Below are 12,192 nucleotides of genomic sequence, written 5' to 3'. Positions count from 1 at the left end.
CATCGCGAGGGGGGAATTAAGCACCACACGGGACAGGGCCGGAGGCAGAGAACGACTGACCCCCAGAAACCCAACATGAAAATAAACACACACGCACACACCCCAAAAGAATCCAACCAAAACAGAAAATCAAAAACTACCCCAGAACACATACGAAGTAAGAAGAAGAAAAGGAAAAGAAGAGGAAAGAAAAAGAGAAAAAGAAAAAGCTCATTCCCCGTCAAATTCTTCCATTTTACATCAAATTTGTTAACTTCTCACGAAGGTCAGCTCTAAATACCGAAGGCGCAAAGAAATCGGTAAATAAATGAAGGAAAAGAAACGATGATAACTATTAGTCACATCTCGATGTATTAAAGTGAGAAACGAGTCCTGGGGTTCTTTTTTCTTAACTTTGCTACGTGTCTTTTCCTAGACACGGGTCTTCGGTTTGGGTCAAGATCAGACGCAGTAACAAAACCTGGAATTTCGAGGAAAGGAAGGACAAAGTGCGAGTGAGCGCTAACGAGGATGGTCTTTGTTGAGGAAAAATAATGTGTTCCTCGTAAACGGACGTTAATAGCTTGTTTTCATTTCACGCGTACAATTTCCTACCTTGTGTGATGGAGGGTTGATGGGGTAAATAGTCTAATCTGATTGAGTTCACCTCCTGTGGATTCCCAGTGACAGTCGTGACAGACGAAGTATTCTGCAAATCACAAGAGCAGCTACCGGGAGAGTCGAGAGTCTCAGCTGAGAATTTTACAGACTTTAAACTGCTCCATTTCAAATTCCCTGCACATTCAATAGGCGAAGTTTCTCCGTATCGCCGCAACTCTACACGCTTCGTTTTCGAACTTAGAAAAGGAATTATTCTTGCTTAGAAAGTGAAACGAGAAAAACACCGGAACGGAGATAAGAAGCGAGTCGGAGCACCTACCAGCTCCGGGATGTGAGATGGCAGCGGTCATTGACATTCTCACCTCCTGGCTCGTTAAAAAACAGAAAGCGATACATGCGTGGACGAGAATTCACAAAATGAAACAGAATTTAAATATTTTCAGTGATTAAATGTTTCCTCTCCAGGTAATGTAGGAAATGAGGAGGAAAAAAAATAGCTCGTATACTCAGGAGAAGATATTGCACAGCGTACAGAGCGCAAATGACAGCAGCGCACTCCTCAGTGCCCCTCCGGTTCCCCGAGTAAAGTTCGACCCGTAGCACAGAAACATTTCGAAGGGGAAAAGTTGCATGGTTTGACCGAAATTTATTTTTAATGTGTTTTTTTCTAGAGCAATTCGAAGTATAAATAATGAATCCGATCTTCAGGGGGAGGAAATCACACCCACTAATGCAAACTAACACGAGTAAAGTAGGTGCATAATAGACAAGGCGAGGAGCTGCTAACCACTTCTGCACAATGGCATTAATGAGATTAACCCGGGCAATTAGCCGGTGCAGCAGAGATCAAGCCTAAATCTGGGGCCTTTCAAAAAAGCCCGTTAATGGAAAGGATTACGTTAATTTCATTAATTCTCAATCCACAGACCCAGGCTCCTTTCACTCCTTTGTGCAACCCCCCATCCCTTCCCTACAGAAACGCGCAGGGGAGGAGGCAAAGGGGGGGTTGGGGTGGGGGGTGAAGGTGGGTGAAAAATCAAATCTGGTTTTGTTTGTCATCTGCATATTACCAGGAACTAAATCCAGGATGACGTCGCCTGAGTATAAAAAAGGGAAGAGGTTCGGATGGATTATACTCCGTGCAGCCCTCCGGGCTGAGATCAGTAAACAGGCGCGAGTCGAGGGGGGAAAGTTCCAGGGGTGGATCCTGCGCACACACACACACACACACACGCATACGCATGCACACGCACACACACTCTGCCCGATCTCTGCCCTCAGAAAAAGCTCCGCTCTTTTCTCTCCGATCCCTTTCCAAAATTTCTCCCGAAAGTTTCGATTTCGCGTCTCTCCAGCTTCTCCCCTCCCCTCCACCACCACCACCACTGCCGCCGCAGCCTCCGGCAGCACCTCCCTCCCCCGGCCGGTCCCCGGCCCGCGTTGTGGCATGCCTGCGAGCATGTTCAGCATCGACAACATCCTGGCGGCCAGACCTCGCTGCAAGGACTCGGTGTTGCTGCCCCCGAGCGCCGCGCCCGTCGTCTTCCCCAGCCTGCACGGGGACTCCCTCTACGGCTCTGCCTCCGACTACGGAGGATTTTACTCCCGGGCTGTTGCTCCCGGCTCGGCGCTGCCGGCGGTCGGCGGCTCCCGCCTGGGCTACAACAACTACTACTACGGGCAGCTGCATGTGCCCGCGTCTCCCGTGGGCCCGTCGTGTTGCGGGGCCGTGCCGCCGCTGGGGGCCCAGCAGTGCTCCTGCGTGCCCCCCGCAGGTAAGGGAGCGCTCGGGGGGGACGGGGAAGAGTGGGCTCTCTTCGTCGTGGAGCGACGGTCTCACGCACGAAGCCTCCCGTCGTCTCGTCTGTCTGTTCGTAGGTTACGAGGGCGCTGGGTCGGTGCTGATGTCCCCTGTTCCCCATCAGATGTTGCCCTACATGAACGTAGGCACTTTGTCCCGGACGGAGCTGCAGTTACTCAACCAGCTGCACTGCCGGCGGAAAAGACGGCACCGGACTATCTTCACCGACGAGCAGCTCGAAGCGCTGGAGAACCTCTTCCAGGAAACGAAATATCCGGACGTGGGCACCAGGGAACAGCTGGCGAGGAGGGTGCACTTAAGAGAGGAAAAAGTGGAGGTATTCCGATCCCCTTATTCCTCTCTCTTCCTTTCCACTTTAAACGCGGAGATGCTTGGGTTCGGCTCCGCCGGCCGCGGCGAGAGCAACAGGTTCGGGGCTGGGGAACGTCTCCGCTCCTGCCGGAGGGCAGAGAACAGGGAGCCAGTCGCATCGCGGAGGTTTCAGGCGCAGCCCCGAACACGGGGGCGGCCGCGGGATCGTGTGGCTCCGGAGGGCAGGCCCCAGCGCTCCGGAGGGCTGGGAAAGGGCCCTCTCCTTTCTCTAACTTTATTCCCTCATTTGACAGGTTTGGTTCAAAAACCGCCGGGCGAAATGGAGGAGGCAAAAACGGTCGTCTTCCGAGGAGTCGGAAAATGCACAAAAATGGAATAAAGCGTCTAAAACGTCTCCGGAGAAGAGGCAAGAAGATGGGAAAAGTGATTTGGACTCCGACAGCTGATGCCGCGAAGGGGGACGCTCCCCGTGGACTGTAGGATACGCTCCGGAGGATGCTACTATCTTGCACAAGCTCTGCCTTGTCGGAGGGGGAAACTATCTGTATATAATGTACAATACCCCGAGTCGATTTCGTGTAAATAAAATGTGTTGCAGAGGTGTTGCACAGGCAGCCGGTGCCGGGTCCGCGCCGCGGGCGAGGGCTGCCGGGCCGCAGGTGGCCGCGAGAGGGATGGGCACGGCCGGAGCCGAGCGGAGGGGGACGGGGCCGAGCCAGGGCGAGGGGCGGCGGAGCGGTGCGTGAGCGTTCCCCGAGGTGAGGCGCGAAGGCCGCAGCCATAGAGATCCGGTAATTTATTGGGCCCGCGGCAAAATACCTTATTATTATTATTATTATTATTTTCCCTCACGTCCCTTATTGCTCCCTCACCTCCTTTGTACTCCCGGCTCGTAAACCTGGAATACTTGCAGGCAGTACAAATCCAGCCTCCCGCTTGTTCTGCTGTGTTTCCTTGCACTTTTCTCTCTTTTTCTGCTTTGTGGAGATCTGTCCCGCTGAGTTTCCAGAAGTTTGACTATCTTAATACATCGGCGTCTGAAAGCTTTGTTAATAAATTTCAGCCGCTATCAGCTGCGTTAAGCTTGAAGTGCAGAACGAGCCCTTGTATATTGCTCTCGGGGATGTTCGCTAAGAAGCTGCAAATTGATGTTTGGCCGCTTTGAGACAGCACCTTTGCAGTTAGGAAAGCGGCTCTCATTTTGCTCTTCCTTCGGGGAAGTCCTCTTAGCAGAGGTATCTATTCTCCCTGTAAGGTCCACATTCTTTTTTTTCTTAAGCCTTTTCTTTCCCCATGACTCCCAAAATCTCAAGACTTGTCCCTGCAAGGCAGAGCTACCACTCTGAGACGGCCACTTTCTTATATTGCTTTGCTGAGTAGGGCCTTTCTTCTCTTCTATGAGAGTTCTATAAACTGAACACTAATGACTTGAAGGTACAAAGTCAATGCAGGTAACCTCCATATTGTGTCTTTCAATCAACAGACAAGGTTAATCAACCTGATTTTCCTTAAGTACCTCAAATGCCTGAGCTCACCTGTATACATGTGTCTTGTTTGGCTTAGACAAGACATATAGGAACGCTCTCAACATTGCTTCCAGTGATGCCAGAAACAGTTTACAACTGTGTTGCCTGTTCTCATGCTTTTCCTCACTCTCATAATATATTCAGTTTTAATGGGCAATGTATCATAGTGTGTACAGTAGGTGTCAGTGGGGCAGGGAGGACCCCCATTGCTGTCTGCTCAGCTAACATTTGCTAACATTATGTGTGTTTCCTTGTAGACATGGTATTTCTCTTCGAGCAAATTCTCCCTGTACCAGGATGTAGGAATATCTACTGCAGAAGAAATTAACCAAGGTTTTGTATGAGTTGGTCCTTTAGGGGGCTTCTTGTTTCATAGCTACTGCTCTCTTGAAGAGAGGAAAAGTAGCCTTCTTTTTTTCCTACAGGGAAAGGAAGGTGCAAAGCAAACTTCTTAGTTTCTTCTTCTTTGATACATACCATGGGTTGGCACTACGGAACTACTGCATTTTGGAGATGCGGTCCTGCTGCTATAGATACATATCTGGACTCCATTCACTGCAACCTTGCAGAAAATTAGTGTTTAAATTAGTGACAATTATTTTTCATTTATTTTTATTTTTAAGTTACAGTCAGGAATTCTCACTGAATGGATATGTAATCCATCATCTCCTCTGTATTTAGTCACTGTTACTTTTTAAAAGCGTGTTCTCCATGTGGCAAATAAAAAGGTAGGTCTAAGGATAATATTGCCAAGGATTTTGCAAATACAGATATATTTTCCTTATTTCTCATGTATTAATAGCCTCATTGCTGTACTGGGAGCTTGGCAGAGTTTGTTTGGATTTTATGTGTGTGAGTATAGTGGAATGGTAATTTTGGAAGTCAGAAATGAGGGTTTCAGCCTGCTTACTTCAATGCGAGAGTCAGACTGGATTTGGTGCTGTAAGAGGTGGGTTTGGAATACATTTCTGATAACCAGCACTAGTTAACTTAAGGTTACAGTTCTCATCTTCAGAGATTTTCAGACTTATCCAGTGCAAGCAAAGAGCTTAAGAGCTATGAAAGATCCACATCACAGAACATGTCCCTATATACAACATTTGTTCTGTGAAATCATGTCATTTTTCATAAGAATGCAAAAACTGTGTTCCAAAACAAGCTTTCTATGCGTGGGATCATGATGAAATCACCAGTGATTGCTTTTTAAGTCGTGTTGTGCCTTATGTTGAGTTAGTATGTGCATTTTCTCTGAGGTCTTGACCACTAAAGCTTGGTCTTGCAGTCAGTAGTATGTGTTCTTAATACTATATGGAAATCAAGGTCTTTTAGGGATAAAAATGTTATGTTCAAAGTTATATTTTAGTACTGTAAGTCTAATTGAAAAGCAATTTTAATCCTGATCTAAAAGCTTGATATTACTTACTAAAAATGGTATCTGTACCATTAGTTGGTAGGACTTATTATTTTTCTCAGTAGTGTGTGGCAGAAACCCAAGGGCTTTGCTTTCCCTTCTGTATGCTGTGAAATCAAGTCCTGTTAGGTCTGGAATAGAAGGATAACAGAAAGGAAGTGAGAAGGCAGTACTAAAAAGATCAAGAATGTAGAAAAACAAATGGTGGAAGGTATGAAGATGATGTTAGTAAAATCTCTCTTTGCATCGCTGTGTTTCATTGACATTATCAGACTCTAGATGGATTTTATTTATTTATTTATTTATTTTTAAGTTCTATTTTAGGAGAATTCCCCCATGCCAAAATGCAAATCCTACAAAAGCACATTCCTTATTTTCTGTGTTAGTGCAGTAAGGGAAAGGCAACATGAGGGATTTGAATGCCCACTACGTTCTAACAGGTTCAGCTCTAACAAAAGAGCTTTGAAAGGTTTCATTGTGATACTGTATTCTTGTAGAAGGAGACCAAAACATAGATATATTTTGTTTTTTGTCTCCATCTTCATCATAATTTAAATCCTTGATGCAAACTTGTTCTCAAAAGGTTTAATATGACTGAAAAACTCATTTGGCATTTTTTTATTATTATTTTTTTGACACATGCTCTATGGTTTGTGATACTGACATACTACCGAGGTTTTAGAACTTGAGTTCAGTTTCTTGCTGTAACTGGTTTCTGTGGTTTTGTATGAAATGTTGGACCTTTTCTTCCTAAATTTGTCTGTAGAATGAATAATATCCCTTCCAGATCTCACAGGAGAGATAGGGTAGAAGGCGGACTGTAAAAAGAAATATAAGCTGCTCACAGAGGCTCACTGTTGTAGTGAAGAATTATTCCAGATAACAGTATGCATTATAGGAGTAACAAATGAATAATTATACAATAGGAACATACACCACGTTCATCTTCCTGACAGCAAGCAGTTTAGGATTATGAAATTCTCTTGCCAGAGAAAGTTGTAACGTAGGACATTTGAAGCTAGGGAGAGCAGACTCATAAACGTATGGCACAGATGCATTCTGCCACGCAGTCAGCTCGAGCAGTCTGATGCATATCTCCATCTGTGCCATCTGTATCTAGATAGCCCCAACTGATGTTTTTATTTAGTACCCTATTTACTGTGTTTCTTCCTGTCATCTTGTAGTAAGTAATACTGGAGAGCAGAGTCAGATTATTTTGGCTGACAAAGTGATTTATTATCAGTTGAAAATCTATACTTCTCTTCCCCCACGGTTTTAGTAATACTTTGGTGAACTGGTTTCAAGCTTTACCATAATGGGACCCTGGGAATATAAACCATGCAAACTCCTTTTTACATGGCTTGTGAAGCAAACATTTGGATTAGTAGAAGTTAAAAAAAAGGCAACGCTAAGGTGAGTTCATATTTTTTTGTGCTCCATCTGCATTTATTGGTTCTCTGGGGTTATACACTGCGAAGCATAAAGGAACAGAAACCCAAAGAGTTCTTGTTTTGTGTTCTACTCCCTTAGGGTTTCATTCCACTTTATGTTTTTCTACTTCGGAGACCTGGCGAGTCTTGACAAAATCTAGACAGAGTAGTTCAGTTCAATTACTTTGTTTCTCTGGGGTTACGCTTACCCTGATTTGATACGCAGAGCCTGTTATACAAAGGTAATAATTGTAGCTGCACTATGTTACCTTGTAAGCAATTAATACAAAGTTAAGGGGTCGATCACTTAAACTCTGATGGCTTCAAATGTAGAGCCCTGTGTTGCTACAGTACACTGCTTTGTGCTGAAGCTCTCCAGAGAGGGAGAACTGAAAGGTAAAATAAAATAATGATTAAAAAGAAGAAGAAGAAGAAAATGTTAAACCACATCATCATCATCATCAACCAACCAACCAATCAAGCATCTTTCTTTATTATTTTTTTTTCCTTCCTTTTTTTTGGGGGGGGGAGTGGAGGGGAGGAAATAATTGAAGGAAGGGTGGAGGTGGGGGGGGGAGGAGGGAGGAAGGGGGTTGCGGGGAGTGGTTGAGATAAAGTAGATGTCTGCAGAGAAGCATAGACTATATCCCTCAAGGACATAAAGCAAAACCTGAGCTACAACTGTATGGAAAATGGCACAACTGAATGGAACATGGACCTACAGCAGGTGAAAGGCCAGGAGACTTTGTATAGCTTAGAAGTGCCTGTGAAATAGAGTGCTGAAAGTCACCTCACCCTTGTCTTCTACGTGATGCCTAAATACTGGTATTTACTGGTATTTCTTTTCTACTCCTTGTTGAGCATGCTTTCCAACTTGGGAGATTAGGAGCTTTGCCTAATTAGAATACCTCAAATCATACTTAATATATGTGCCAACTTGGAATTTCTAATTGCCTCTTCCCATTATTTCTATGGGAAGGAACATTTCCTTTGATTCTGAACCCAGCACTGAATCTCCATCAGATTCTACATGTGTTTCTTTACATAGGTACAATGGCTATAATAAATCTTTATGGTTTCCAGTCTTTGAGGGGATTTAGTCAGTGGTTGCTATCCAGTGATTGCAGAGTGCTCTGTTAACACCATGTGTTGTGTTTTGGCCTTGGCTGCAGCATGGCAAGAGGGAAAGACTTAGGTGTATGGATTCTCCTCTCCTCACTCCTGGGCTGAGCCATCTTCTTGAGCACAGCACCAACCAGCAGGGCTTTGGCTCCTTGTTCTGTGCAGTACCGGTGGACCTGTGGACACTGCAGACAATACATTCTTCAGGAAAAGAATAAGTATCAAGAGTTCAGAGCCAGATTATGACTCTGATGGCCAAGTATCATCACAAACCATTGATCCTCCACAGCAAATTATGGTGCTGGAATGAACTGCAGAGAATCAGGATGGGAGTTTCAAAAACTGGAATTACTAATGTTGACTCTAAATATAACTATTTGTTTCCTTTATCTAAGGCATTTGGCAAATTGTCTCAGAACTGAGCTGTGACTTTTCAGAGTAGTCCCAAGGTTGAGAACTACTTTATTAGCATTATCCTGTTTCACTGTTGGGAGAAGCTTGTGTACCTCTTCCTCAAAAAGTCACATAGGAAGTTTTTGGGCACACTGTGCAGAAGAGGAAGTGATGTCATGTTTCTGGTGATGAATTTTAATGCTGTCACCAAGATTTTTTTCTATCCTGGTGAAATTTGGCTTTTCTGGCAGAAATAAAGTTTTCATGTTTATGCTTTATGTAATTTTGTATATAATTCCTGTTGGTTCATGAATAAATTAAGCAATTTTTGCCATATGAATGAACTCAAACTGAAAGCTGAATTAATGCAAGATAAGTGAAGGAAAGGGAAATATGGTTTTGTGGCATGAAATGCTATGGTTTTAAAAGTTACTAAATGGTTTCCCTGATCTACTTCACTTGCACACCCAAAAACCCACTGCGAATCTTGCCAGTGCAAGGAATGAGGTACCAGCAGCGTATAATGTTCTGTTAAGAACAGAGAGTGGAAAAGAGTTCTCTTAATGCCAAATTTTACCGCATAGTAGGTAATTATAGACAAGTTATAACCCCCTTAAAAGCTATAAGGCACCAGGATAATGAAACACATAACCAAAATTTACTGTTTGCATGTAGATTGCAAACTTACTCTTGAATATGTAGCCTTCAACTTCTTAAATTTGTATTTTCCACAGAGGGGTTATAAGTGCTAGAATTATGATTAACTGTCTAAAATTACTGCTGTTGTTATCATGATAAATCTCACTAACCTAAGAGCTTTGAGGAGGCTGATGTTTTCTGTGAGAACTGTAATGGTTTAGAAAGACATGAACCTAGCACCTTTTTTTTGGAGCTTCCGGTCTTTATATACAAAGTCTCGTATCTTATTTATTTATTTATTTATTTTCCCCTCTATTTATTGTGTGAATTTTTACACCATGCCTTCATTTTCTTTTGGTTGAAATTAATGCTAAGGAGACAGCTCTTCACAGGAACCTTATTTACTACTGTCTCCTTCAGTCCAGTTGAAAGGACAACATGGACATGACCCAAAGATCTAGGATCCACACTAGGTTCTTAGACTTTAAGTGTCACCTTCACCTGCAAGGCAAGGTAAAGTAAATTCACACCCATTATGCTTGTCCTCAGAGGAACATCTGATTTACCAGATGCTGAAGAAAAATCCAGAACAGCATTCCTGAATTGGAAAGCAGCTGTATTTTTCTCTGCTCACATACTCATTGGTACAGCTGCTTCGGATATCCAGGCACCTAAATTATTCTGACATGAGGAAAAAAACTATTGAAACAGGGTCTTATTATGGCCATATTGCTTATGATGTTCTAATGCTATGACTGACTGATCACTGTGAATACTGTCCATTTTCCAGACACATTGCATTTAAGGGGCAAGTAGATTTCACATTGAGTACTAAGAGCTAAGGTATTAGGTACATTAGAATAATTCTTTTCCAAATCTCCCTCTTTGAAGTCTGACTTAGGAGAAGAATCAGTTTCCACTGCAGCTTCACAGCCTTTTCTGTTGTGTACCAAAAATTTTGGTCTTGTCTGGATGGGCATCAGATGAATACAGAACTATAACAGTATAAGGAAGAGTTCCTATACTAAATCCAATGTTAAAAATATCTTTTAAAAAAGCTTATTAATTTGCTCCTTGACAATTTCCACATGTTTTTTGCTGTTCTTTTCTGTTACAAGTCTAAGCTTGGTTAAATACTTCTGGACACGTAGATAATGACTAGATGCTAGTTTAGAACCAGTCCACTGATCCCAATCAGCACAAACTGGAAACAGCTGTCCTAGAAAAATGTCTAAGGACATTTCTGGACAAAGAAGGACTTGATGTGACCTGGGAGAGGTACTCTTGATCGGTGTATTGCCAAGCCACCCTTGGCCCTGGATCAAGAAAGAAGAACAGGTATGAGCTGCTTCCCTGCATTTCCAAGTCATCACTAGGTCTAAAGTCAGTGTGGGTATGAGTGGGCATGACTCCTGTTAAAAAGATTTGGGTTGCAGATAAAACCAATATAATATGGATTTTGGCTGAAGATTAAAACCATTTAAAGTTTGTTTTAAAGTACATTTGTACAACTGATGTTTTGGGAATTTTTAAACAATATGAGATGCATTTCATGTTTATTTTTAGAAGAAAAAAATGCATTTTTGTTTGTATACCAACATGCGTTTTTGTTTTGTTTTATTCATTTATTTATTTATTTTTCATCTTCCTCTACTGAAAGTCCTTAGACTGTTGTTGCAGCATATGTTGTGAAGACTGGAATTTGTGCTTGCAAATAACTGAAGCATTCTGACCAATTTTAGAAACTCTAGGCCTTCCTGATATCTCATGATTGTGCACCTGCAGTGTTCAAATGATAAGGTTCCATACAGATCAGTCATTTGTCAGGCAGCTCAGAAAACCTGAAGGGAATGGAATGTTCCTTACTATAAAATTGAAAACATCCAAAATCTACCTGTGTTATTAAAGAGCCAAAAAACAACAAACAAATAATGTAAGTTTGTGCTGAAGCTAATTATACATGACTATTTTAGACTGTGCTTGCAAGGGCTAAAGTTATTCTTTACCTATTTCAGCAAGCTTAAACTCATACCCAGTAGATACAAAATAAGACACAGAAACAACAATGAAATGTTCTGGAAGATTTTTAGGACTAGATGGTCAGTGTTTCAGGCTAAAGCCTTCCTTAGAACTTAGGTGGAGATTTTTCAATGAAAAGGAAGAAAAAAACCCCAGTATTTACAGCACAAACTGATGTCTGTGGTACAGTTCTGTAGATGGAATGTGAATATGGAAGTAGTAGAGGAGACATCATCCACAGTTCTGCTATTGTTAGAAACTTGTGGAGGCCTATGATCTCAGCTAGTCTAAATTTGTTTTCATCAGGAATATGGAAATTTTTCTATACAATACGTACAGATACCAGGTACTAAGCATTATACATCCATTGGGATATCTTTTGGGTATTTTTCTCCATTTGCTACAGATAGAGCCCATAATTTCAGTCAAAAAATAAAAATGTTCAGATGGGTCTGTAATATGAAATAAAACTGATAATTGAGAATGAATATACTGCAAAACCTGACTTGGCCTCACCAGCACTGGGCTTGTAAATTGGAATTTACTTTGCCCTCTAAAATCTTGCTTAAAATCCATCCCCAAGGAGGAATAAAATGACTAATCATAGAGGCATCTGAACAGGTGAGAGATGCCTGGGGAGGAATATTGTAGGTTGTCCCTCTGCTATGTTCTGTGGTCCTAGGGGAAGGGACACTGAGGAGCTGTAGAAGAAAAGACTGAAAAAAATAAGGGGGAAATAGAGTCATACAAATCCATGGGCTTTGTCAGAATGAGATCTTGCAGTAGTTTCTTTCATGAACTGTTTCCAATGAACTGTTAAAGAGAGAGGTGGGAACTAAAGGGTTAATAAGTTGAGTAGCGGCGGGAGGTTGGGGAGTAACCTTATTGATCTGTGCTACTATGCTAGTGCAGGCAATG

At 42.7% G+C, this 12,192-nt stretch overlaps 1 protein-coding gene across 2 annotated transcripts; it reads left to right on the top strand.

Annotated features, from left to right (window-relative positions):
• The first annotated feature begins 1,687 nt into the window (after positions 1-1,687).
• On the top strand, positions 1,688-3,816 carry GSC (goosecoid homeobox). Of its 2 annotated transcripts, none has more exons than XM_015865414.3 (3): positions 1,688-2,375; positions 2,479-2,738; positions 3,028-3,816. In XM_015865414.3, exons 1-3 carry the CDS (start codon positions 1,688-1,690, stop codon positions 3,178-3,180), a joined length of 1,101 nt encoding a protein of 366 aa, XP_015720900.1. In that variant the 3' UTR covers positions 3,181-3,816. The 2 variants fall into 2 exon arrangements, with proteins under 2 accessions (XP_015720900.1, XP_085406654.1); XM_085550528.1 differs by having other exon boundaries at positions 1,842-2,375; positions 2,526-2,738.
• The last annotated feature ends 8,376 nt before the right edge of the window (positions 3,817-12,192 follow it).

The sequence above is a fragment of the Coturnix japonica genome, chromosome 5, assembly GCF_054131305.1.
Source record: "Coturnix japonica strain WE chromosome 5, WE-NBRP24, whole genome shotgun sequence".
Taxonomy (NCBI): domain Eukaryota; kingdom Metazoa; phylum Chordata; class Aves; order Galliformes; family Phasianidae; genus Coturnix; species Coturnix japonica.
This window is presented reverse-complemented; position numbering and strand designations above follow the sequence as displayed.

What these genes read in the sequence shown, in the direction of transcription:
- GSC (XM_015865414.3), top strand. Translation starts at nt 1,688, where the DNA reads ATGACGTCGCCTGAGTATAAAAAAGGGAAGAGGTTCGGATGGATTATA. An exon ending in CTCCTGCGTGCCCCCCGCAG is followed by an intron (nt 2,376 to 2,478) that starts GTAAGGGAGCGC and finishes GTCTGTTCGTAG; the next exon opens with GTTACGAGGGCGCTGGGTCG. An exon ending in TAAGAGAGGAAAAAGTGGAG is followed by an intron (nt 2,739 to 3,027) that starts GTATTCCGATCC and finishes CTCATTTGACAG; the next exon opens with GTTTGGTTCAAAAACCGCCG.